Raw genomic sequence first — 27,141 nt, 5'->3', positions numbered from 1 at the left:
CCTGGGGAAGCTGTTCCAGGGCCCAACTACCCACTGTTTCTCAATATCCAACCTAAACCTCCCCTGACAGACCTTCAGGCCACTGCCTCAGGTCCTGTCACTGGTCACCACAGAGCAGAGATCAGGGTCTGTCCCTCCTCTTCCCCTCATGAGGAAGTTGTGAGGAACTGCAGTGAGGTCTCCCCTCAGTCTCCTCCAGCCTGGACAGACCAAGTGACCTCAGCCACTCCTCACAGGGCTTCTCCTCAAGGCCCTTCACCATCTTTCTCACACTCCTTTGGACACTCTCTAATAGTTCAATGTCTTTCTTGCACTGTGGCACTGCAAACTGCCCTGGTGACTTGGGGCAAGGCTGCCCCACTGCAGAGCAGAGCAGGACAATCCCCTCCCTGGCCCAGCTGGTGATGATTTGCATGATGCAACCCAGGTCACGCTTGGCCCTCCTGGCTGCCAGGGCACTGCTGACTCATAAAACTTTCCACCATTGCCATATGGGAATAAAACATTTTCTGGATTGATGAATAGTAGTAAAGGGCATGTCTGAAGCAGCATTTTTAAGATTCCAGAAAAAAAAGTCTGTAATATGACAATAATATATTTGATTTTAATCATTTGGTAAATAACTGGAACATTTGTGTGAAATTTATAGTGTCAGTTGAGCATCACTTTTTCAAAACTAGAATACATTAGACATCCAGCTGGGATAATTTAGTGTAGAAATGGTCTTTTCGCACTGTTGCTTAAATAAAATAAAAACATTGTTTTAGAAGCAATATTTTTTAAACATTATTTCTGTACTTAAAGATGTCACTTACTGATATTTTGGGTTTTTTTCTGGTCATAGCCTCAGATGGAATGTTATTCTGGTACAAATTGCAATAAGTAATTAAGGAGAGCTGTTATGAGTTTTGGGAGGGTGTTGGGCAGAGGTAGACTGTCTGCTGAGCACCAGATAGTGTTTTGTCCACATCTTCCTATCAAACCTATTCTGTTGCTTTCTGGTGGGTTTTTGTTCAGCTCCAAACTGCTTCTAAGGATGTAGCTACACACATTTGCCTACATCCCTGACTTTCCTTTAAGCTAGAATTTACAGCCACAGAGAATGTGATATTCTTGGTAGTAGCAAGAATAAACAAAACAATCTATAAGCTGAAGGACTCCCCAAAGTGGTAACGTCCTTGGAGCTTGACTATGGGTTACCAGGAAAATACAAGGCCAAGACTGAGACCGTCTGGATGGTAAGGAAACCAGTCAGGTTAGATGATCACAGGAGAAGGAAATTTTTGGTGTGAAAGGAAATGCTGATTTATTCCTTCCCTTCAACATCTTCCTAAGAGAGACTGTACAGACAAATCTGTGAATATTAAATCATTAGAAAGCTTCAACAACTCAAAGCAGGTTTTGGGATGTTGTGGTCAGAGGGTGTTAAACAACATTATCTTTGCTCTGAAAGTGGAAAATGGCGACACAGGTCTGCTCAGTATTATAAAATGAATCTCTTACTGAATCAGGAAATGAATACTGGTCTCCTGAGGGCAAGACCAGTATCTCACCTACAAATCTTTTTTTTTTCATTGAAAATTTTCTTTTCTTTTATGATGTTTAAAGCCTTGTTACAAATTATTGCATCTTCTGTGTCAGGTCGATGAGGAAATCTGGGTATCTGAATGTCATATTTTCAGATGTATTCTGGATTTTTGCACATGTGTTCTTGTGGATTTTTGCACACATATACTTGTAAAAGCAACTGTAAGAAAGTAAGGATTTCCAAAATATGATACAATTTGCCTTAAAGCCTGAGTCTTTAACTGGATGACAAGGACCTTCAGTTCCATCAGCTGGAACTCTTGGAGTTATTGGAGCTCATGGTCAGCTTAGAATGAAACAATATATTACCTTCTCAGATATTAATTCTGTGGCTCATATTAAAGCCACAGAATTGGACAGTTGTTGGAATGAGACCTTTACAGATCCAACCCACTTTTATTATTAAAATTTTGAGGAAAGATGAAAGCTACAGGAATACCTGAGCCATCTGCTCCCTCATATGTTTTTTAAAAATTTTCTTACTCTGTAGACTCATGATTCTTAGGTTCAATAAGGAAGGATCATGTTTAGTTTCATTTTCAAATACAGAAAAAAATAAACCAGCATGGGTTTTCACGTATTCATGTTTAGTATTGAAAGAGTTTTCCAGCTAATCATGCAAATTGTCCTGGTGGTTATATTGCCATTGGAGGAAGATAGGTTCCAAATAAAAGTTTCAGATTATATTAAAATAAATTTACTTCAGGCTACTTGTCAGTGTTTCTAGATTCATAATTCAGTAGGTAATATGTTCAAAAAGGAAATTAAGAATTATTGCTTGAGGACATAAATACAAAGGAGTAGAAATTTAAGGATGCCTAGGACAACCACCTCTGCATATTTGTGATTGTGTTTGCCTGAAAAACAAGATATTTTCTGGCCCATATTCAAATAAATGTTGGAGGCTTTCTTCCTTTCAAACATTAGTGCTTGAGAAACTCTATGCAAATTGGCTTTAGTGACAGAATAAGAGGTTATGTCAATTCAGTCACTGTATAATAACTTTAAATACTGTGATTGTGCATTTTCATAATTTATAGATTTCAAGAGAATGGGATTCTTTTAAAGCTCAGACTTTGTCTACTGGAGCTCTAGGAATGCTTGATGGTATGTTCAACTGCTCAAGGAACTGTCAGTTCACACTGAATACATACTTGAGCTATACTGGAGTTTGTAACAAAGGTCAAAACTCCTTTGCAAAATTCAAGATACATCTTCATACATATGCTGTTTCTTTTTAATCTAGGTCTCAATTCAGAGAACAATAGGATATGCTGAGTTGGAAGGGATCCATCAGGATCACTGACTTCAGCTTCTGCCCCCCTGCGGAACACCCCAAGAGTCATACCATGTACCTGAGAGTATTGTCAGTATAGGTTTTCTTGCTGTGCTTTTACTGACAGGGTGGAGAGCCTACATCTTCTAGAATGATCCCCTTGAAAAAGAGAAAGAAACTTAACTCCTTCCTGAATACAACTGGTTTTGGTTTATTGCTGATCAACAGTGACATTTCCATGTATTGAATTATGTGCACAATCTGTTTTCATTCACGAGTAGTGCACCCCAAGTATCCAAATAGACACTTTGTGACCAGTATCTAGCCTTAGCCAGATGTTTTTTCTCATTTCATACACTTCACTGCATTATTTTAGACCATGCATAATTTTGACCCACCTTATAATTTTGCAGTCGGTGTACCATATAATAGTAGCTTTTGGCCTGTCACATACATGAGCAAAATATTGCAGGTGGATTAAATTACTTTTGTAGTTCCCCTCAAACTGAACTATTCTAGTCTATCCTATTCTTTAAATATATTTCATAGCTTAGTGTTCTGCGTACCACACTGAAATTTCTTTAGCCATAAGAACACCACACAGAACTGAGATAAGGTTATCCCTCTCACCAGAAAATAAATTGTTTCTACACTACTGCATGGCTGCATTGGCTACATCCGTACAGATGCTGGGGGGATCAAGATAAAGACCTTGAACATTAAAACTGTCACCCTTATCACCTGATGAAAATGTGCAATTGTTCTAGTGTGAACTTCAAGTAATCATTACTAGAATCATCTCTTAGATATAATCATATTCACAATGCCTGTATATTACATAAGTACTTCACTAATTTCACACTCCAGTACCTTGGCAGTGTGCATCTGTGAAACACTTAGGAACCACATAATTTGTTATATTCATAGTCATTATGCTGGTTTTTGCCAATCAATTAATTGCAGGATAAAGTATTTTTTGCTTGTTATAAAATAATTCTCCAGTGAAAATTTAACTCTGCTATTGCATCTTTGGAAAATTATATTTTTATGTATGTTTCTGCTCCTTAACTGCTCTATCACATTTTGACATTATTTTATATTTTTTAAACAGTATTTCATAAATAAGAGTTTTATTAATTACTCTTTTTAAGAATAGCTCTCCTTGCATGGAGAACCAATAAATTTTTTCATGAACTTCACTTGTCATACTGGTACTGGTGCAATATGGTAGCATTGGAGCTGCAAAGCAAGCTCAGTTTTATGCTAAGCTTGATTTTCAAAATATTCTTATTTTTGAAGATTTCTTTAGTTTGGATTATAGATTCCTATTGTTTTCAAAATGAAAGGACAGCAGTGGAACAATCAGCACTGAAAGAAGCAGCTATTTCTTTAAGTATTTTTTTGTTTTCTATGCAGAAAAGTCCTGAATTTGTTGGCATTATGGAATCACGTTTCTCCTTGACATTCCTGACTGAGAGCTTTAGTTAATATCATGTTGAATTCAATGGAAACTGATATGGTCAGCACCCATTAAAGTAAAATTTCATTGTTATAGTATGTAAATTTTTATTCACAGAAATTCTCAGAAAGGGCTGGGAATGTTCTCAAACAACTGCTGCATTTTACTGTAGGCTAGAGGATCTTAAGTCTTAGAGAATGAGTTCCAAATAGGTTATTGCATAGACAGCCAGGTGAAACTGAATAATTTCATAACATTATATTTTATTATAATAAAGAGGAACACCTATTATTTGTTTTGTAAAATACAGAAACACATAATGTTCTCTAGAATTCAAAACAAGCATTTAGAATATAATATTTCTTGTGTTTCATTTCAAAGGAAGGGAAATATGTTACAAGCTGAATGAAAAAAGCTGAACTGAGCAGCAAGTTCTGACTTTACATGTCACACTCTTAATACCTGTTTCTCAAGAAGCAATCTGTGTTACTTCTTTTACTACTGCCCAGGATTATTCTGTAGATTTTTTGTGGGGTTTTGTTTAGCTGTTGTTTTCATTTTTGGTGGGGTTTTTTTTGTTTTTTTTTTTAATAGTATTTTTTCCTCCTTTTTCTCTTTTCTATTTTTGATGAGTAAGAAGATATAAAGGCAGGGAAATAATTCATTCAAATTTGGGTGTTTAAATTTGGGTTTATACAGTGGATTGTCATCAACCATAAATCTCATAAATGTTATTGAATTAAATATGAGTCAGGACAGCACCTAGCAAAAGCAAAATCTGTGGGAATGATTCAGTGCTGACTTCTGGAAGTCAAATTATCGCAGTCAAACAAGCCCACAATTAATGACATAACAACACTTTGTTAGAATTAGTGTATGATTTTAGAGGAAAAAGAAAGAGAAGCTTTACTGTCTAGTAAATGGATTCTGGTTATCACATTTTCCACAATCATATTTCTGTTCTGAATGTAAGTACAGACAGCTTATGGTCAAATGAATCCTTTACCTTCTTTTGTAATTCTTAAGCAGATTGAATTTCTTGGGAATAGTCATGAAAGCTGACTTACTAGAATTGTTGCTATGCTCTCTATGCTAAAAGAGGCAAAGGAACTGCTGTACCAGAAAATTTTTAAAACAGTTCCTTTAGGTTAGGTGTAACATTTATTTCCTGATGCTTAGATACATTTGCAATGTTTCTCGGTACTTGTTTTTCAATATATGAGTGCTATGCTTTAATTGAGGAGTACAGAAGTAGCCTTCATATTCCAAGAAAGAGAGACTGAATCCTGCACAGGCCAGGACTGTATTAAGCTCTTCCAGGCACAGTAGGTTGCTGTTTGTCATCCCCAAGGTTTTAGAGTTTTAATTCTTAGGATAGAGGTCCCATTTTACAAGTGTTCTTTACACTGTTGTCCCAAGATACATAATTTTCATTGTCTATAATAAATAATTGTTTATACCTGATATCTGGTGGATTCCAACTGCTTTTCAGCAATCTTTCCTTTTGCTTGTTTATCCCTCCTCCAGTTGCAGTCTTATGCATTATTTTTTCCCCAGCAATAATGCTGTTATACTGAGGCTGCAAATAAGGCAAAAAATAAACCCTCTGGCATTTTTTTAGAACACATACCCATTGATAAATCTTTAAATACAGTATATTAAAACCTACATGCTAGAACATTTTATTCAGTTTAGTATGTATAATGTTGGTGTTTGCAATTTTTTCTCTGTTAATCAGCATGTTCGGTATGAAAGGAAATGACCTATAGAAGTAAAACAAGATTATCAGCATCATCCTTATACAACTTCATTGATAACTTTTCCTGATCAGCGTACAAGCAAGTTCAAAAAAATGTCTTTCCTGTAAGCCCATGCTGATTGCCATTAATTATATTATCCTCTTTTAATTGGTTATTCATCAAATCCCATATCTCTTGTTCCATAATTTGTCTGGGATCAATGTCAGAATGACAGGCCTATAATTAGATGTCCCATTTATACTTTTAAGATATTGGCATAACATTAGCTTCATTCCAACCCTTTGGAAATGCTCCAGTGCTCCAAGACTTATTGAAAATCATCACTGATGATCAAGAGATCTGCTCAGCTGACTCTTTACAGCACTTGCAGGCAAAGTTATCGGGACCTGCTGATTTAACATCTATCATATGGTTATTTAGCAGCCTTGTTATTTCCCATTAAAATGGAAAGCCTTTTACAATTTAAATTTCATCCAACTACAATGTTGAACTTTTTCACAAAACCATAAAGTTATTCCCTCATTCCTAATGCTGTAATTCAAATTACTTCTCTGGTTTTTAGGGTTTTCCCCTCTATCATTTTTCTTCTATTCATCTTTTTTTTTTCTTCCTTGACATATATATATATATATTGGATATAGTCTTCTAAGCTTTTGAAATTTATCTAAAGTTATGAAAATAATTCTGTGACTCTGCTAGGTAAACTGTGATTACATGCCTAATTTGCTGTGTCTTTGAAAAGGCAGATTAACTCTGTGCAAAGAATACACAGGATTCCTGAAATTTAGTTGTGTTTAATACCTCAAAGCTGGTAAGTAAAATTGATCAGATTGTGCTTTCTGCAAGGTCTAATCTGATATATTTATTAACAAAGTTAAATACAAAAGTAAAAAAAACAAACAACAACAACAACAAGAAAACTTGCTTTGAAACATTGTGGATGAGTTGCTTGGACATTTTAAGAAACATTGTCAATGGTACTGTCAAAAGCAGGGTTTACTACAAATTTGTGAAAATACAGTTTTACACAGTTAAATGGCAAGGTTCACTCTATTGCTTACTACAAAGACTAATACAAGGGAAAATCAAATTAGAAGTAATTTTGAAGTATTTACATGGAAGCCAGGAATGCAAAAGTAGGTAAGAGCAAAAAGGATTTGGATGGAAAGATAAGGGTACAAAAGTGTGTAGTAGCTCTTAACCATTATGTACTTTAACATTTATGGAGTGATTTGGTAGATTTCATTACAGTTACAACAATGACTTAACTATGGGTTTGAAATAGTAACATTCTGTCTTGTTTTAACCTCTGCTGTCAACCCAGCCCCAGGTGGCTGTTTGCTTACTCCCCTACGAGTGAAACTGGGGAGAGAATCAAAAGGGTAAAAGAAAACTCCTAGACTGAGATAAAGACAGTTCAGTATGGAAATCAAAAGCCATGCATACAAACAAGGCAAAACAAGGACTAATTCACTGTTTCCAATGGGCATGCCATCCCCAGGACACGAGGGTGCCATCACACATAATGGTGACTTGAGGAAACATATGTCATCACTCAACACATTCCCTCTTTTCTTCATTTTTCCTCTCCCTTTATATATTTGGCATGATGTCATAGGATCTGGAATACTCCTTTGATCAGTTTGAGTTCCCTATCCTGCCTGTGTCTCCTCCCAGTCTCTCAAGCAGCCCCAGCTTCCTCACCAGTGTGGCCGTATGAGAGGCAGAAAAGGCCTTGGCTCTGTATAAGCCCTGCTTAGCAATAACAAAAATATCTCTGTACTATCAACCCTGTCTACAGCATAAATCCAAACCACAGACCCATATCAGACAATGGGAAGAATGCTAACGCTAACCCAGACAAAACCAGCACACGTTCACACAATAATCAATTCATACACATAGAGGTAAAATGATCCATACAGTTATTTCTATGTGTGGAAATGTACCTACCAAAAATTCTTCTCAGGTTTAGAGAAACACTCACCTCACTCAAATCTGTTTGTGTTTCCTCACAGACAAGAGGGGGACACCAAGGAGTGTGGAGATGAGGGCGTGAACCATCAGCCCAGGCCTCCAAGTACAACTGACTTTGAGAGCTCTGAGAGGTGTCACACTCAGAGGGAGGTGGTGGCACAGCCTCCTGTGGTCCCATGGTGACTAACAACTTCCATCAGCAGTAAGTTTCAATCCTGGCTATAATGCAAATTGGCTGTTATTTGGGCTTGTTTCCCCCAAAGCCCAGTAACAATGATACTGTTCCTCTGGGGCTACAATTCACAAGGGTACCATACCACTCAGGGTACAATTCAGATAAATGGTTTCCCAAGGTAACTAAGGATAATTGCTAATCCTTTGTTTTCCACCTTGATTGGGCAGCTGATGTTTCTGGCTGTTTCCACCCTTAGCATGTAAGAGCTTCTAGTCAATCAGGGAGTGACTCATGGCCCAGCTGATCCAATCAAGGGATGCTTCACTGTTCAGTCAAGTTGGTCAAGGTTTATCAGAAGCTTCTGAGATCACAGGACAGGCCCAGGTTGTCCCCCCCAGACACATTATCTCCATTTGAACACAGAGACTCTGACACCAAAATGACTGTATAATTACAGCTTCCTGCACTTGGTCTTTTTGATTTTACTGTTTCCACAGTAACCCCATTTCTTGTATTTCTGACAGTGGGAGTTCTACTAAAGAAAGCTGTAGGCTGTTCTATAAGAACACATGTTAGAGGATGGGGTTTTTCCCTACATTGACCAATAAACCAAAACAAAAACCCAAAAACCACCAACAAACCAAACCAAAACAAACAGCAAAACAAAGAAGAAAAAAAGAGGCCATTTTACACAATTTCAGAAACTTCTGAGACAATATTCAAGTAGCTGGAAGGTCTCTAGAGGAAAATGAAAAGTCATAACTAGTGAACTCAATGGGTAACAAAATATTGGCTCTTATACAGACAACTTTGTGTTATTCATCAACCAAATTCACTTGTCCTTTAAGACAGTTAAATGTAAAACAAGCTAACTAACCAACAAAATGTGGGAAAACTCAAATATCTTTGAAATGTGAGTAATCAGAAAGCACTTTGAACATACCTATGGCAGACAATATCTTCAGACTATTGAGTCTCAATAAGCAAAAGACTATGAGTAGAAAAAGGGAAATTGTATTGCCACATTAGTGAGGTCATTGCCTGAATACTGACTATGTAAAGCTCTTTAGAGCAAAAATGGCAGATTGAAACAGCTTCATAAAACACAGATAAAGGTATTCATGGTTTGACAGTGACCTAAACAGACACATGCTTTTCAGCTTATTCAAGAGAAGCTTCAGAGGTGACTTCATCATAAATGAAACATACTGAAAATTGAAGTATAACTCGTTTGTGATTTAATGAGCCATTGCAATAACTTATGAAAGACCAGGATACATTCTGTTTTATATGATGTCATTCATTCAAGAGAACTGACTTTTGGAAAGAGATAGTATGGCTGAAAGTAATGAAAGCATTAAAAAAATAAAGCAAAATTATATGCTTTATGCTATGCAACGTACTAGATTAGCTGATCATGTTGATTTCTTCATGATTTAAAATCCATCAGTCTAGTGAAGAATTAATACTTGAATTATACTGCTAGAGGGGAGTATTCAGCCCTTAACAGAGCAATAGCAATAAAAATTTTACTTTGCTGAAGATGAGCTTGATACTGGACTATTGCTGCCAATGAGAGGATTATTGCTGAGTTCAGTGAAGCAGCTGTCTATGAAGGCACTCATTTGGGAAAAAAAGAAAGATTACAAAAGCAGAAGCTAAAGTAATGATGAAAGGAGGAATGCTGGATGGAACAAAACATAAAGTCAAAGGTAAAATTAGGGAATATTGTTAGCTGGATTGTTTTCAGTTTATTAAAACTAGGTGCTACACTTAGCCTGTGATCTGACACTGCACATTTGTTTAAGTTTATGCGGTCCATAGTCTATACAACTTAATGAAAAATATTGCCTGCGTTGGATATTGGATGTTCGTACTGACAAGAAAATGTCACAATCAATACCAAGGAGCTAAGCTTGAAGGGTTCACCTCCAAAGAGAATGTTGACTTCTGGAGGTTTGCCACATATAGAATGAGCCAAGGTTTTGCATTTTCACAGTGAGAGATTTAACTCTACAAACATTCTGGCTGTTTTTCATAAAAAAGAGTGGATTTTTTTAATATATATTTTCCACTCACTTCTGAAATAAAAAAATAGCTGCTATTCATGTTCATGTATGCAGAAGCCAGACACAGTTGTCAGGTAGTGGCAGCTTTAATGTTTTAATAAAAATTAGCAATTTTCAGGGTGAAAAATTAATTTAAATCCATGATGCTCATAATACAAGAGGTAAATGAACCTAGCATGCTGATTCAGTATAAGTCCAAGCAGTACCTTCTGTTTTCCAAAAAATAATCACAGTCATATCAAAAGAGAGATGATGAACCCAACTCAGTGTAGGAAGAATGAGAGAGTAATAATTTATCCTAAGATTTTGGGAGAAGAGGTGTGAATTTAGTCTGGTTGAGATTAAGATTTTCAATGTAACAGCCCAGATGGTGGTGTTCTTTGTATTAGTAGCTGGACAGGTGTTGATAACACACCAGCATTTTGGCTGGCACAGCATCAGCACTGTCTCACCAGCATTGCCCCCTTTCACCATCAGGCTGGGGTTGGAGAAGTTGGTAGGTGAGACAGTCAGGACAGCTGCCTCTTACTCACCAAAAGTGATATTCCATACAATATGCCATTTCTCTGTAGCAGAGGACATGGTTCACTTGTTGGGGTCATTTTGCATTAATTAGTTTTACCACTATAGCAGAGACCTTAGCAATAAGCTTGAGCTTTTTCTGTGGGCTAAACTATGAGTATATTTTTGTGTCTTGCTCTTCTGCTATGGTGGTTCTTTTTTTTATGGAGTGGGGATGTTGTGCCTCTTAATGAATGTGTGAATGCATGCAACATTTCAATTAAAATGAAATTAAAATGGAAATTTTAAATTGTTAAAGAAACAGCCCAGTGTGACCATTCTCGAGCCTCTCTGGCAGTCTCACTCCCAAGGCCAGAGACTTTCACTGCTGGGACTGGAGCCCCTTGGCAGCAGCAGCTCCAGGGCCCGAGGGGAGCCCCCTTGGCTCCCTGCACTCCCCACTCCCAGCCAGGCAGACCAGGCTCCCTCACCCCTTTGACCCCCGAGTTCCCATTGCAGAGTCTCAGATGTCTCATTCTGTAAAGCCATTTATTCACAGGGCAGTGACACAGAAACAGCTCCAGCTGCTGAGGAGGGACCCCCAACAAAGGAACCCCATGGCTTTTACACCCTCACAGTCTGTCTGCAAGTCTTGCTCTTCCTCCTGGGGCCCTGCTCCTGCCTTTCTCCATGTCCAACCAGCTCACTGGCTGCTCATTCCCTTTTATCTCTTCAGCAACTCCAAGCTCCAGCTGTGTGTCCCAGGGTCCATTCACCTGGTTGATGTCATCAGATTTCATGACCTTTGTTATCTCAAAGTTTGACAGTTCACAGCCTCTTATCAGACTCCCACCCAAGCCCAATCTGCATCTCCATCTGCAGCTTTCAAGCCCAGCTACCTGGACCAGATATATTCCTCAACATAATGTGCATGAGATTTCTTGCAGTTGAAAAAAATTAGACTCTCTGCTAAAAGTTATTTTCTACATCAATTCCTGGAAAGCATCATAAGCACAGCAGAAGTGTGGCTGTCGCTTGCTTGGAATCACTTAACTGTTTGAGAAACAAAATTTGCAAGTAACATAGTTTTTGTCATAGTAATATTTTTATATTGTTTTAACTTACATGACACATCCGAATGAAAAGAAACACATGCTGTTCTTTTTCCAGGTAAAAAAACATAGAAGAAGTAGTTCAGAGCAAAGCTCTTGGTTCCTCTGAGAAATATTGTTTGATGACTCTGTAATGAAGCAGAAACACTTTGTTAGACATATAGACTGTTATTGGTTAGAACTACCAGGAATACCTAGAAGCTCAGTGACAGTTAGGATTGCTATGTAACAGAAGTAACATGGAAGGCTAGCCAGAGAAACACTACTTTATTTAAAAGACATTTTTTGGTTTTTCAGACTTTGCCTTCAATAGTAGAACCAATTATATTTTAATTAATTTGCACAGATTGTCATGACTCCTGTGACAAAGCTAGGAAAAGAAGGCAGATCTTACAATTTGTTTTACTTCAGCTAGCAGATTTTACATTAGCTAATATATATATTTCCTTCTTTCCATCTTGGATTTCTTAACTGCATGTCTTCCATGTATGCTATTATTGGAACTTCACTGAAAGCCATTCATAGAAATGTGCAGAGAATATCTTCCAGCCTGGTACACACTTGTTTTATGTAAACCAATCTCTGCTGAATTTTGAAGTATTGCCCTAGGGAGCTTATCTGTAGTTCTTGGCATCTTGGGGGAGGCAAGAGGAGAATTATTTCCTTTCTCATATTTAAAAATTAGATTCTTAATATTTTTCTCTAACAGTTCTTGTAATGTCTAATTTTGATGTTCTTGATTTTTTTTTCTCATGGCTTAATTGTACTACTAATTATCTAGTTGATTTATTCACCGTATGAATCAATAAATGATGTAATTTCTCATTCAGTAGCAGAAACTTTGAAGTAGGAAATATTTTCACCTACTATCATAAACTACACAGCTAAGAAATTTTAAAGTTTGTTTACATATAAAAATGCTTTTAGTTTATTTACATATAAAAGGATATTTAGTAAGATGGGGCCTAATGTTTCTTTTCTTTCAAGATTTTTCATTAATTTATTTTTTGATTTATTTTAAATAGTCTTCCTATAGAAGGAGTGAAAAGAACAGTGTTCCAGAGTCTCTGGAACTGCATTTTTTGCAGAGGACTCTCATTATTTCAGTATCAAAAATTTCTTTAGGAAGTTTGTATTGCAGCTTGCTAACAAGTGTTGAAGGTAAAATATGTAAGATAAATGAAGGTAGAATATATAAGACAAATGAAGCAATACTTTTTAATGGTATCAGTGAAAAAGGAAGAAATATGTTCACCTGTGCTCCATATCAAGGCAATAAATCATTTAGCTTTCATAGCAGAATCTTTCACCATTTTAAATGGTAACACATAAGAAATATATCTTGCACAGATTGGAAGGACAGAATTCTTTGAGTTGCTTGCTTTCATACTGCTGAACTCCCTGAAATGAAGATCCTATCATTGAAACAGATTCTGCTGTTAAAGAGAATGGTTGAATAAATACCACAATTCTTTAAAATAATGTCTGCTTTAGAAACAATATTTGACCTTGTTATGTATCACGTGACATTTTCTGAGATGCTATTGGCCAAGGGAGCGTATTACCTGTGCAGCTTGATGACTAAGGCATGACATTTAAATTAATATTAAACACATCTCTCAGATGTGTTTCATATCTCAGAAAAAACAGCATTAAAAGGTCTGTTCATTCATTGGTAATTGAACATCAATGAAAATGTTTCAGGAAGGATTTTTTTCCTCTATTTTCTCCTTTATCTGTGTAGGATCAAATAATTTTTTTGGCTCAGGGACCGGGGCCCCACCCTCAAGTTATCCCCATTGGTGTTCTCCCTAAGTCAATCTTTTGTCTCCCACTCTCCTCTGAAACCCTATTCGTCCAAGGACTGACTCCTCCCTTGTGTCCCTCCCTCCTTATAAGTTGTTGCAACTTCCCCCTCTGTCTCTTTGGCTGTTGGTTCCCCTGGGACCCAATAAATCTGGATTCACCACAGCTGGAGAGCGCTCTCTCTCTTCTTATTTTGCTGATTGTAGCCGTAAGCCAAGCCACGTCCTACCACAAGGTCACACTGCTGTCATAGCACAGAGCGTTTGCCTCAGGTGCTGTCCCGAACCACGGAGATTGGGATAGAGCTCCCCTAATGCTAGCAGTGCTGGATAGCCAGCTGGGATGTCCGAGAAGGACAATCAATCTTTCTCCAGCTGGACAGCTTCACTTTGAGTATGATTTTCTACTTTCATGGGAAGAGCATCATTGGAGGCTGAACATGAAATTGTCTCCTACCATCTGTTGGAGGCAAACACTGTAATAGGGAGATCTGAACAGGTAGAATCCAGGAAGGTTTCACTAGGTTTATACAAGTAGCCTCCCAGAAAAGTATTCATAGATACTGTCTAATATTACCCAAACATTAGTTTAACAACCCTTTTAGATGCTTTATCCGGAACTTTGATTTTTTTAAAAAAGAGATGACAGACTTCTATGACTGGTATACTCTTTAGAGAGAAAATTCCAGAGTATTTGCAAAAATTCATAAATTACTCTTCTTGATACAACTAAAACTGGTGTATGGAAATTGGCCTTTATTCACACTGACTCAAAAACAAACACAGATTTTGATGCTTCAGTAAGTAGCAGCCTGTTTGCTTTCAAAGCACCTAAAACTGGTAGTTCCAAAGTAGATACCTGTATCTGATGGAAGGTTTGTGTTCTTCTCTTTTTTCTAAATCCAAAATAAAGGACTCTTAATGTTTTTCTTAGAGTCCTGTTGCTGCTCTAGGTCACTCTAAAACTGGACAATAACATCCTTGCTGTAAATTCAATAAAATATTCTTCATATAGAAGTTGTTTTAAAAGAACGTGATCCAACACCTCTGAATATTTTTTTATAGTAAGGAATGGTGCACTCACATCCATATAGATAGCACAGAAATGATCTCTAAAAAGTTATTCTTTGCTAGAAACAAAAACAGGAGTATGACTTACTGAAGGAAAGCAGAAATATAAGTGACAGATTGGAGCATTTCTTTAGAATTCAGATAAATATTGGCTATGTATCTGTGCTTCTGTGAAATCTGACAGAATATCCTTTTTTTTACAACCTTTTATCTTTAAACAACTAGTCCAAAGATGCTGAACATTCTAATATTAAAAGAGCATTTATATTAGATGGATGATTCTCTTATATCTATTGTGATATGTAAGAAAGAGTTTCATTCTTTATTTGTCACTTATATATTTTTTATTACATTTTTGGTTTGGGCTTTTTTTGGCATTGAGATTTCCATATTTTTTATATTGCCACAAGAGAAGTAAAAGATGTGATGCATGCTCATTCCAGAAAAAAAAAAAATACCAATTTACCTAATTTTTTTTTGTGTTTTTCTGTCTTTCTAAAAAAGAATAAATTAAAGAAATACTTTTGTAATAATAATTTTGATACTACTAATAGCAATTTGGACAATATTTTACACAGAAAATTTGGCTACTGCTGTTGCCACTGCCAGTTCTGCTGATGCTTTACTCTCAACTCTAAAAGTGCAGAATGAAAAAGTCTGTAGAATGTCACACTGGATTTAGCGAAATGCCTTGTGTTTTCTTTTCTTGTTAAACTCATTGTATTGGGATGACGTGGCAAGGGAAGCCGCTGAAGGAATGGCTTCTGTGAGAGGAAGCCTGGGGCTACCTCATGTTGAACACAGCTGGTTCCAGCCAGCTCTGAAAGACCCCAAAACTGGACCAAACTGAGCCCATGATCCAAGCTGATGCCCATCTGTGATAACATAATTAAGAAAGGGTGAAAAAATGTTGGGTAGCAGTTGTGTGAGAGAGGAAAAATAAGTGAACAGCCCTACAGACAGCAGGGTTAATGAAGAAGGAGGGAGAGGAGGTGCTTCAAGTACCAGAGCAGAGATTCTCCTGCTACCTGTGGAGAAGACCAGGCCCATGGAGGAACAGAGCAGCAGGTCTCCTGTCAGGAGCTGTAGTCTTGTAGGGAACCTACACCATTTCTGAAGAACAGTGCATCATGGAAAGGACCTTTCTGGAGAAGTTAATGAAGCTGATGGGAAGGATCCACACTGAAGAAGTTAATGAAGGGCTCTATCCCATTGTTGAGGAACCCACATTGGATTAGAAGAGTGTTATGAGGAAAGAGAAACAGAGTCAAAAGGTTATGAACTGACTAGAACCCCCATTACCTGCCTGCCTGTGCCACTTAGGGGGAGACTTAGAAGAGTTAGGAATGCAGTTGAGTCTGAGCAGAAAAGCAGGCTGAAATCAGGTGTTTTTAATTTTGTTTTAGTTTCTTATCATTCTACTCTATTTTTAATTTATGATAAATTAAATACATTTCCCCAAGTCTGTTTTGCCTGAGTCGGTAGTTTGTGAGTGATCTCCCTGTCCTTAACTCAACCCGTGACCCTTTTCACATTTTTTTCCCCTCCTGTCCTGCTGATAAAGGGGAGAGAGAGAATGGATGGTTTGGCAACTGGCAGTCACCAAGGTTAACCCACCACACTGATTCATATTCCTTCTTTAGTTACGGAAGGCTGATTTTGATTAAACCAATTTTTTATGATTTTTGAGTAAGGCTGAAATAGTGTCTGTTTATGATCTATTTTGCTGTAATAAAGAGAGGCTCATAGGGAAAGGTCATGAATGTTAAAGATAGGTATGTGAAAATTGTTTCTGTATAAGTATATCTTACCCTATACTGCTTACATTTGGCAGGATTTTATTTTCTTTTGAAAATACTGGCTGATGAAAATTCTATTCAATTAATATACTAAAGCTTATAGTAAACAGATTTAACATTTGAATTTTTTTGTGTGTTATTAAATACTTAATTTATGATAGCATCTGAAAACACTGATATTTGCAAAAAAATCTGTTTCAACAGTAAATAGCTTGGGAGACACTGAATGCAATTATGCAATTTCTTCTACTACCACACAAATTAACTGCCAAAAAAAAAGAATTCTCTACTCATATGAATTACCAAAGATCTGTTGCTGGTGACAAGGTTCCAAGGGCTTACAGTTTGATTTAGTTCTTGATTTTCCACATGTTTTTGCACATGCACAGATTATTTCTCCAAAATTTTAGGACAGATTTTGTAGTCACACTTGAGCAGCACTGGAGAACTGACAGCATGATGAGGCAAAGTGAGTACCAATCACACATACACATTCATGGATCAGGAACCATTGCCAACCTCTGCAGGGCTGGGCCATCTTGCACAAGGTTAAATTTGTATCATAGTCTTCCATCCTAGCATTCAGTATAAAACATGCCAGGCTTAAATGTAAAATATAAAAATAATGAAGTGAGTCAGAGATGCCTGAGATTTGACAAGCATGACCAAATCATCTTAACAAATCTTTTTAAGACTCCCCATTCTCTATCACTACCATCAATGTCATACTGCATCCTCAAGGATATACCTTCAGTTAAGGTCAAAAATGGGAATATAATACTGAATTCTGTTTGACTGTGACATTTGGGAGCAGGTCATGTGCTCTGGGTTTCTCCATAATGCACATATCTGTCACTGGTAGATGGGAACATTTCTCATACAGGAAAGGAGAAAAATTGTCTGTTCCTTCCTCTCTCTCTCTCTCTCTTTCTCTCTCTTTCTTCACAGTAAGGCATTCCAGCTTTTTTAGGTTTTCTAATTCTTGAGAAACAGCTCTGAAATCCAGCTTGAGTATTTACAGTTTGAAACAGCACTTTGTGACATATATAGCAAAAAGCAGCATTTATTTTCAACTTCCCTCAGGTGTTCTTGGCATTATATTTTTATTAAAAACTATATAATATACATGATTGATTCATAATATGAATACTGTCATAATCAAATGTAAAATAAAATGCATGATCACCATAATTTTGTTTGTTTCTAATGAGTCTTCCAAAAGATGGTCTATGGACAGTCTGTAGCACAGCTGTATTTGATTGAATTAGGTTGGTTTGAATTCTAACACTGTGTTCAGCTTAGTGGGTTTATGGTATTCAGGGCTGTGTGCTGCCTCCTGTGGATTACCATCACTAGGGCCTATCCTGTCATGGGTAACATCAATGCATATGTCAATAGTCTTGTAGCCTGCTTCAAATTATTTGACTGCTCTTCCCCTTTGGATACACAAAAAAGCAGAGCTAATCACAGGGCATCGAGCACTGGAACATTTAAGACTGAATGAATGAACTTGTTAAAGTGAATTGCAGTGACTGAAAGGATTCCCAAAATTAAACTTATGGGAGTGCAATTACTATCACACCAATCCCAAAGGAAGCATCACATTATTTTTGCCTTGTGTTTTCACCTGGTATGCAAAAATAGCTTGGTTTACTGTTTCTTTGTTATCACAATCTTTCAAATAAATATCAACATAAAATTAAGATAACTATTACCCAAGATTTTAAAGATTCAAAATAGATTCACTAATAATATGGTGCAGAAAATATAAACAAGCTTTCAAATATGCATGAAACTTAGACAAATTACATTAGATAACTATCAAAACTGTCAAACCTGAATACTGACCCATCATGCTATTTCATCACATGTTGGTGGTGACAGTACTTTGTGCAGATTGCTGGTAGTTTCAGGACATTTTATTCTTAATCTTTGAAGAGAATACTTGGACATTATATCATGAAGAACAAGTCAGCTTTATATTTGCAAAAACTCAGATAATTGTTGAAGCCTGAGAGTAGAAAGAAAATCATTGACATTGACTTGGATTTTCCTCTCAGATTCTGTGGTTCCAATTGCATAAGACTTTGTTAAGTGATGTAAATGAGTGACATCAGGGTTCATGTCATAAAATATTATTTAATTTTCAGAAGCATTTTCCTTTAAAGGAGAATTTAATTTGAAGTGTAAGTAGATGAAATGGAGAAAAAAAAATCTTAGCAGACATGTCAAGCAAATAAAATGCTTTGAAAAACAACAATTGCTAAAAACCCAACAACACCTTATGGCCTTACTGAAACTTATCACAGCTGAAACTGTAAACCAGCTTTCAGTTCCTAGGATGGGTATTCTTATATCCTGTAATGTCAAAGAAAATATTCAAGGCAATGACTTCTCTTGTTCTTGAACTAAACAAAGTTAAGCCACTGGTTATTGCAGCAGCAGTCAGAGACAGATTTCAGGACTAGGTGCATCTTTTTGAGGACTTTACTCTCATAGTTTCACCCCTTGTCAGTCACTGTGGTTCCAGGTTAAATGCCTCAGCTGGAGCAGTGGCACACAGGTAGTTGCCATTCCCTGCATTTGTAGTTAAACTAAGGTATATTTGAAAAACTGGCTCCCTTTGGAACATTTTTTATGGAGCACAGTGGAGGAGTAAGAGCAGATGACCTAAGAACACAGGACTGATATATGCCTTCTGAAATACTCCCTTAGTAACATGCAGTCTCATCCTGCCAGACCGCCTCGGTAAGCACAACTGTATTTCATGAAGTTGTGGAATGCTTTGTAGCATTCCTGCTGTGTGGCTTTGTTTTGTGTTCTATTTACTAACCATCTCTCCAGGTCTTACCCTGTGTCTGGAAAAAAAGTATTGCAAGTGCCAATACAGTGTGTGTTTCAATGCAAGTGACCCAGGTCCCTGATCCCTGATCCGGACAGGAAACGAATGCATCTCACAAAAGGATGGAGCTCTGTCAGCTCTACACACTACAAACCACTTTAAAAATAGTGATCCGGAGCTGCTGACAGGTTTTTGTCATCTAGAAGCAGGGAAGGCTTAATTATCATCCAGCTAATCCCATATGGAGACATAGTTTAATAGACTGTAATTTGTGCACTTCACAGGAGCTGCCCAGCTTGCCTTAGTTGCTCACTAGCTCTACAAAGTAGCCTGCACAAAGCTATCCCCTTACAATAAAACCCGATGCCAGCAGAAAGAGAATGAAGAATGGGTTCAGGTGGAAAGGTCTAATCAGAAATGTACTGTCAAGTCCTTTCCGTTTCATTCCTCCAAAGGAATTTAGGCGTTTCAAGTTGACTCTCTCTCCAGTATTCATTGCCTTTTTCTGAGCATCTGGAGAAGAGAATTGGCAGTTATGTCATGCCACATACTGTGTATTTGGAGGACAATTTGCAGATGGAGCTATAAACTGCAAAGGAAGGAGCATTATGGGGACAGAATGTATATACATACACAACACATGTGGTTCAACAAATGCTCATTTGTGTTTTTACAGTTATGTGCCTGGGTATATATGAGTTGTTTGTTATCTTTGCTACTAATCAATATAGGGGAGGAAATAAGATTTGGTAAATATAAACAAATACTTATTTTGCTTGATAAAATGTGTATATTTGAAGATTAATTTTGTTTCATAAAAACATTAAAATATTAATTATTTCCAAACTTCAGTGATTTATCTCTGTGGTTTTGGTTTGTGCCTCTCAGGGGAAATGATATCACTGTTAAGGTATATTAAACTACTGAAAGTGAGATGACCATAATATTCAGCTAAGTCAAGTATTTAGTGTCAAGATCCAGACAAAAATGAAAGTAGATGCATCTGAATAACTTAAAACTATTTGAATTAGTATGTCTTTTCCCAGTTATTCCCATGTTCTGCTCCTTTGTTTGCCCTTGTTTCACTGCCTGCTGCTTGCCCTCTCAGTAAATTTGAGTCCTAGCCTAAGAAGACGTTGGAGCTGATTATGAAAGATGAAGAAAAGGGAATTTAAGTTTAAAAGCAATAAAATGGTATGAGAAAAAAGAAATTGAAATTAAAAAAAAGATGTTTTGCAGTGCAGTGCTACTCGGGGAACAATTCTAACAGAATTAAACAGCCACAGTACAACAGGGGCTTGGTTTATTGAAGGCTTTAAAAGATCCTTTAGGGTCTTGAGTGTGCAGTAAATGGGCCCCATCTCTCTCTCAGGAAAATCAACAGGAGTTTTGATGTTGATATTAGTGCAAGTAGGACTGATCCAAAGAGCACATGAAGGGGAAATCTGTGCTATCCCTTTTAGCACTGGTTTTGAGTTAATAATTCTAAGTCACTATTCAGAAATTAGAGCATGCATGTAAATTATGGGCTTGTTGCATTCTACCTGAAATATGGCAGCTATGGAGAGCAAATGAAGTTTTCTTATTGATCATATCCAAATGAAAGCTAATATCAGAAAACTTTACGTTACTTTACTGAGGCCTATCAGACAAAACAAGCAATTTCTTGGTGGTAAAATGTCTGTAACTCACATATATGGATTGATGTACCAAAGAGATCAGTTCTTCCCAGGTTTTGGAACTTTATTAAAGCAACAAATCAGCAAAAATGAAGACTCATTCTAAAAATGTGTTGGATAATGGTCGTACAATAAAAAATGTGAGCAGGTCTCAAATTCCTGCTGTTTGGAAACTTTTATTATGAGATATTTTTGTGCACACACCAAGCTTGAGCTTGTGACACTAGTGTTGTGATAAGGCTTTTAAGGGCAGTGTCACAGATGCTTTTTTCCCTAATCTGAATGAGAAGGCTTCTTGCAACACTTTTGCCCTTAATGTTGTTTGTAATAGGAGGTATATAAATAACATATGATATAAATTCATTAAAACATGTATACTAATAAATTTATTGTTATTTTTTAGCAAAAAAAAATTTTAAAAAATCTATTTCATTTTGTAGGTGCTGAGATAACCTCTTGAGATGAGCAGTTGTATCTTATTTTTGTTTTTATCCAAGGGTCATTTTTTTGAATGAGAAACATCCCTGTCTCAACTACATAGATTTAAGGGGTTATGTCTTTCTTTCCACAAGAGACCTGCAAAACTTTGAACTGCACAGTGACAGAAATTGAGATGATCTATAGAGTTCAATTCTAAAGCTATATATCATGGTGGCAGAGGCTTCTGGTCAATAAGATCATGTCAACTTGTTTCCATTTCTAACCTGCATGTACTTACATCATGTGTTCCACACAAGTTCTTTGTCCTGCTTTAGGGACTTCCAACATTAACTTACAGACAAGATTAAAAAATAAAAGCTCACATGCTGTGGAATTTTCACCACAGATGCTGGGCAATATTCCCAATCAAATAGAAACATGGATCATTTCTCATGGCTAAAAGGAATGGGTAAGATTAATGAGAAATGTGACATAGGGCTGCAGACCATAGACCTATGATATAATATACTTGTTGCAATTTCTGTAAAGAGTTTTGAAGTTTTGTAGACCCAAAATAAATCTTCCCAATTTAAGGAAGCGACATATAAAAATCTTGACTCGAGCCTATTAATTTCAGAGTAATAATGCAATTAACATCCACAAGTCTAATGACTGAGATCAATGATACAGATCACAGAAAATATTTACAAAAATTCCCCACACTCAATAACTTGATGCTGTTGCTTAAACAAGCTTCTTTTTTCTTTTTCTACGTAATATTGAAGATAATGGTTCTGCACTGGAAAGGGAAGGATTCCAGTAGTTGATTTTGAAATCAAGTGCCAAAGGTGACATTTTATGAACTGAACAGGTTTAAAGACACTGCTTTATTTGGATTAAGATTATATTTTCTGAAATACATGAACGCTCAGTGATTCCTGATTCCTTCCTTCTCTATATGATGTTTTTGAAATAACCACTACTATATCAAATTTGTGTCTAAATTATTATATTCAGAGACTTACAGACACATATAAGTTATAACATTTCTCAGTCTTCATTTTTTTAAATCTTTCTTGACATGAAAGTCAGAAAGTAAAATCCATTCTGCTCTTTCACCACCTTTGCAAGCCTTTACAAGCCTAGAATGTTGTGGTTGATGAGTGTTTTTTCCTCAGATAGGAATGCAGGTAGTAACACTGGCTCATGAATGAACAGGTCGCTCTATAAATATGTATCTTCTCTCTCCATGATCTCAGACAGTGGGCACAACAGGGATTCTTGTTGGAAAACAGCAAGGACCATGGTGTCATAAATGCTCTCATCCAATTCTACCTCTTTCAGCCACTTAGTTATGTATTGTTAGTGATCAGACTCAGCAGTTCAGCATCCAGCAGCCCCCAGGGAAAAGTTCTTATAAAATTACCAGTGGCTGATGGGTAAATTATATGAAATCACCAGGGTCCTATTAATCTAAAGTGGCTTCAAAAGAAGAATGATGGAGTTGTAGACCTGGATTTCCCTTTTTACCCAATGAAGAGAGCCATCTAATAAAAGTAAATGATTCCTATGAAGTGCTAAAATAAAAGTAGTTGTGAAATACCCTTATAACATGTTGTTTATAAAACTGATTACAGATTTTGGTCATCATTCTGTTGTAAGATGTCCTGCTGTAGCAATTATCATTTAAAATATCTGAGGCACTGCCTGTTGGTCTCCTCATGCCAGAGGTATTTTTCATTTCTCAAGGACATACTGAGAGCTCAATTCCCAACATGTAAAAAAAGGTCATTTATAGAGAATTGTTGCTGCTACTAAATAGCAGGCCCATTAATACTTCCTGCTGTTTGTCAGATCGGACATTTTTTGCCCCATGATTTATATCAAAGTATCATTAAACTGAAGTCATCAACATAAAAAAGAAAGATGAAGTAAGAAATGTAGAAAACCTTTTACACTATTTCCTCTTAATCTGAGCACTGTTTATTACTTAGCTCACTAATGAGAAATTGTTTTTCCTGGTGGAAAAAGTAATCTCAGAAAGAGTAGATAAAAAGGGTCTAGTTTCATTAAGTTATTTTGTATGAGCCTGAAATAATTAATTCTGAAATAATCTGTTGGCAATGCCTCTTGAATTGTGGAAAGGATGAGAAGTGCCACTTTATAATTTATTTTCTATTCAACCATACGTATCTATAATATTTAAGCAATAATTCAATGAGAAACTACCTCTAAAATCTGAGTATAATTCTGCCCTTTGGATTATTATAAACAACTTTATAAAATGAAAACTACTTGGAATCTGGCCCTAAGATCTTACGAAATCTTTTTCTCTTTTAGTATGCTTTCTATGGCAGTATTGAAAATGTTACAGGTAAAGTCAATTAAAGCAGTAGCTCATGATACATTGGTCTCAAATTTATACACACAAAGCTTTTTTTTTCTCTTTTCTCTTTTATTTTCTTAAGTTATTTTCACAATACTACTATTTATTATATAACATGCAGAATATTGATTTCTGACTGGATATTTCATACAAGTTTTGCACTTAGGAGTTTCAGACCATTGTGCAATGAAGGTCTTATGCAGACTTGTATATCCCATTGAAAATGATTTCTAAATTGAATGAACCCAAATTTTTGAAACTGATGAAATGTCTTCAAAAAGCCCATGACTGGGGTTATAGATCACTAGGCATTATTCACATTGAAATCAGCAGAGCAGAAAATTGCTGATTTCAGGTTTAGACTAGATAATGACAGAGTTAAAACAGGAAACCAAAGAGGAGTGTTACACTCTAAAGGTTCTTGTAGGGCATGAATTAGGTGCCTCACATTGGGTCTAACTCTCATCCTCTGTCCTGGGGTCACCCTCCTGAGGCATGGTGTAAAGTTGTAGTAAATTGTGTAAGAGGTGAGCACACAGAGCCTTCTGCTAAGGGCAAAAGCCAATGTCTGTTCTAGCAGGAGGAGTTACAGATCTGCCTCTGACATGCAGCCAAAGGAGACATATTTCCCTTAACCCAGTGGTTATTAAATTAATATAGTAAATTTTTTGTAATAGTTAGTAAATTCACATCTAATCTACATATCTCATGTTCTGTGGAAATTTCCTATTTATCAGAAGTAAGCTGGTGCTTTCAGCTCCTCTGAACATCCTTTGGCACAGGACTTTACAAGCCTGGAAAATGATAGAAGAATAAATATAGTCTTCTGACTTGTTAGCATGCATTTAGAGGCTGAGAAATAATCAAGGTTCTAGGCTTTACTCTTAATTTTCTTTAAAATCCAATTCTTTAAAATCCAGTTAATATTTACTGTAAAAAACAAATAGAATTAGAACTGAGATTTCATTCATCTCCCTGTTGAATCAAGTATCAGGTTTACACCTGCATGATTTCTTTTGATTTTTTGACTGCTCTGAAACTGTTCAACTCCTTGAATTTCTCATGCTTAGTTCATTAATTTTTGGGTATGTATTCTTATCTGTGCAACCTCTCAGGCTTCAAACATGATACTATTGTTTGTATTTCCACAGAATTTGAGATTTGCATTGAGAATGAGGACCTGTTATGCAAGGCACAATACAGCCACATGCTACAGTGTGTTATCCACAGAAATTACAAAATTAATTAATATCTTATTTCTATTTGCTACTTCACAGCATATGCAACTATGATCAAGCTATTTGAAATATGTTGTGTTGGTGTAGACTGAATACCTTACTAGAAAGTAAGCACTTGCACTGGCAAAAAGCCAGATAAGAGACTGATAGCAGGGTTTGGCATACAGTACAGAGTAACAATAATTTGCTTGTTAGTAATTGGAAATATATTCTCATGCATGACATTTACCTTACCTGATATGTCATTGATGAATATGTAAACCTTAACATCCATATGTACCCATTCTATATCTGTAGAATTGAAATAACTCACATTCTTCTCATAAGACAGCAATGAAATAAAGTCACTTATAACCAGAGAAAATTTATCTTTATATGGGGCAAAAGAATGTCCATGATATATTAAGAATTGTCTCTTCAAACCTAGTTTTGAATATAAATATCCAAATCTCATTGAGAGAGTGAGAGGCCGTGAACACAAATAGATAGCAACTGCATACCTACTATTTAATGGACATTGTCCATTACACACACTGACAGCAGCAGCAAATGTAATCATTAAGTTACAGGTTGTATCATAATTCACGATTGGGAAAATTTTATCTTTCTGATTTATTATTCTTTTAAAGAATTTTTATGTTAAAATTCTGTCTTTAAATAATCAAACTCATGAAAGGAAGGAAGCAAAACAACAGGACAGATAGATATTTTTCCAAAACCTGTGAAATTTTAGCTATAATTCTTTTTCATTCTGTCAAAGCCTATCTTCTATCTGAGTTTCACTTTAAAAAACTGACTTGAATGTCCAACTGTTTTTCCATAAAGTCTCATTATAATGACAAGTATTTAATGATAACATAGCTTAACTCTATGACATTAATAAACAGTTAAATAGTAGTGGAATTATTCCAGTCTAGTTAAAGCATATACAGTTGTTTCAGTCTGTAGTTTTTTTTCACTCATAAGATTCCACTGGGAATAGTTTGTAAAGAGGGGCTTTTGAGAGGGTATACCTATTCACAAAAAATAAGAGGATAAGAGGGGAATTTTTGCATGCAGTGGGAGACAAAAATAGGTAAGATAAGTATGTCTATTAATATCTTGCATTCACCCATTCCATTTAAAACAAATGCAATAAAACCACCATCCCTCACAAAATACAACTTCCCATGCTTTTTATTGGAATTAGAGCACTCTAGGTGAAAACTATTACAGTAGTATGTAAGACTAGAATAAAAACTGTGGGCTTGATTCATGCTGAAGTGGATTTATGCAGGTCCCTTGTGACATATAAAGTTCATAGTTGTTAAATTCCACTACTGAATATCCTGCAGTACATATGACTAATCTTGTGTAGGTATGTCAGAGAAGTGCTTTTAAACCTTCTTGTTACCATCACTACAGAATATTCACCAAGAGACCTCTGGCTTAGGAAGATTATTAATGGGGTGAGGTTGCTCATAACAATGTTACAGTGAATCATCACATGCTGCACAAAACTCCCATCTTCCCATCCTCCCTTCTTTCCTTTCTCCTCTTTTGTAAAATTCCCTTCTTTCCTTCCAGTGAAAGAAATCTCTGCAAAGCAATTAAGGGTAATGATGGACAGATTCCTCTACCCTGTATTAAGGGACAAGCAGATATTCAAGTTCATTCACAGGTACACATTTGCTCCTGTGATGCCATATGCATGTTCTATCGACCTAGATATCTTATCTATTTGCCTTCCTAACTTTGTATTTGAGTGATCAGTGTGTGTTGGGAAGACAGCCCTTCTTGACAAAAATAATTTAAAAATTTTGCTAAATCTTCTGGTACAGGCAGTGCATGAGAACAAAGCTAAAGAAAACAGCTGCACTATTACCTAACTATGACTTTAATTATTTTTTATGTCCCAAGATTTTAATTTTTCATGTGATGGTTGCAGATTATTTTAGTCAAAGTGTGAAAACAGTAAAAAAACTCCAGCTTTGTTCTCAAGCAGT

General features: G+C 36.3%; 1 protein-coding gene across 2 annotated transcripts in view; it reads left to right on the top strand.

Moving 5' to 3' along the window:
* The window catches only part of TAFA5 (TAFA chemokine like family member 5), a 505,501-nt gene that overhangs the window by 471,996 nt on the left and 6,364 nt on the right, over positions 1-27,141 (top strand). The window contains exon 5 of one of the 2 annotated variants that reach the window (XM_077179075.1): positions 8,101-8,148. The exons of the other annotated variant lie outside the window; for it this stretch is intronic. Within the exon in view, the coding sequence (XP_077035190.1) occupies positions 8,101-8,133 (33 nt within the window). The 3' untranslated portion in view covers positions 8,134-8,148. Of the gene's footprint in view, positions 1-8,100; positions 8,149-27,141 lie in introns of those variants that run through there. 2 annotated transcript variants of the gene reach the window in all.

This window comes from Agelaius phoeniceus, chromosome 5 (genome assembly GCF_051311805.1).
Source record: "Agelaius phoeniceus isolate bAgePho1 chromosome 5, bAgePho1.hap1, whole genome shotgun sequence".
Classification (NCBI taxonomy): domain Eukaryota; kingdom Metazoa; phylum Chordata; class Aves; order Passeriformes; family Icteridae; genus Agelaius; species Agelaius phoeniceus.
The sequence above is the reverse complement of the archived record's forward strand: the minus strand, read 5'-3'. Positions and strand labels throughout refer to the sequence as shown.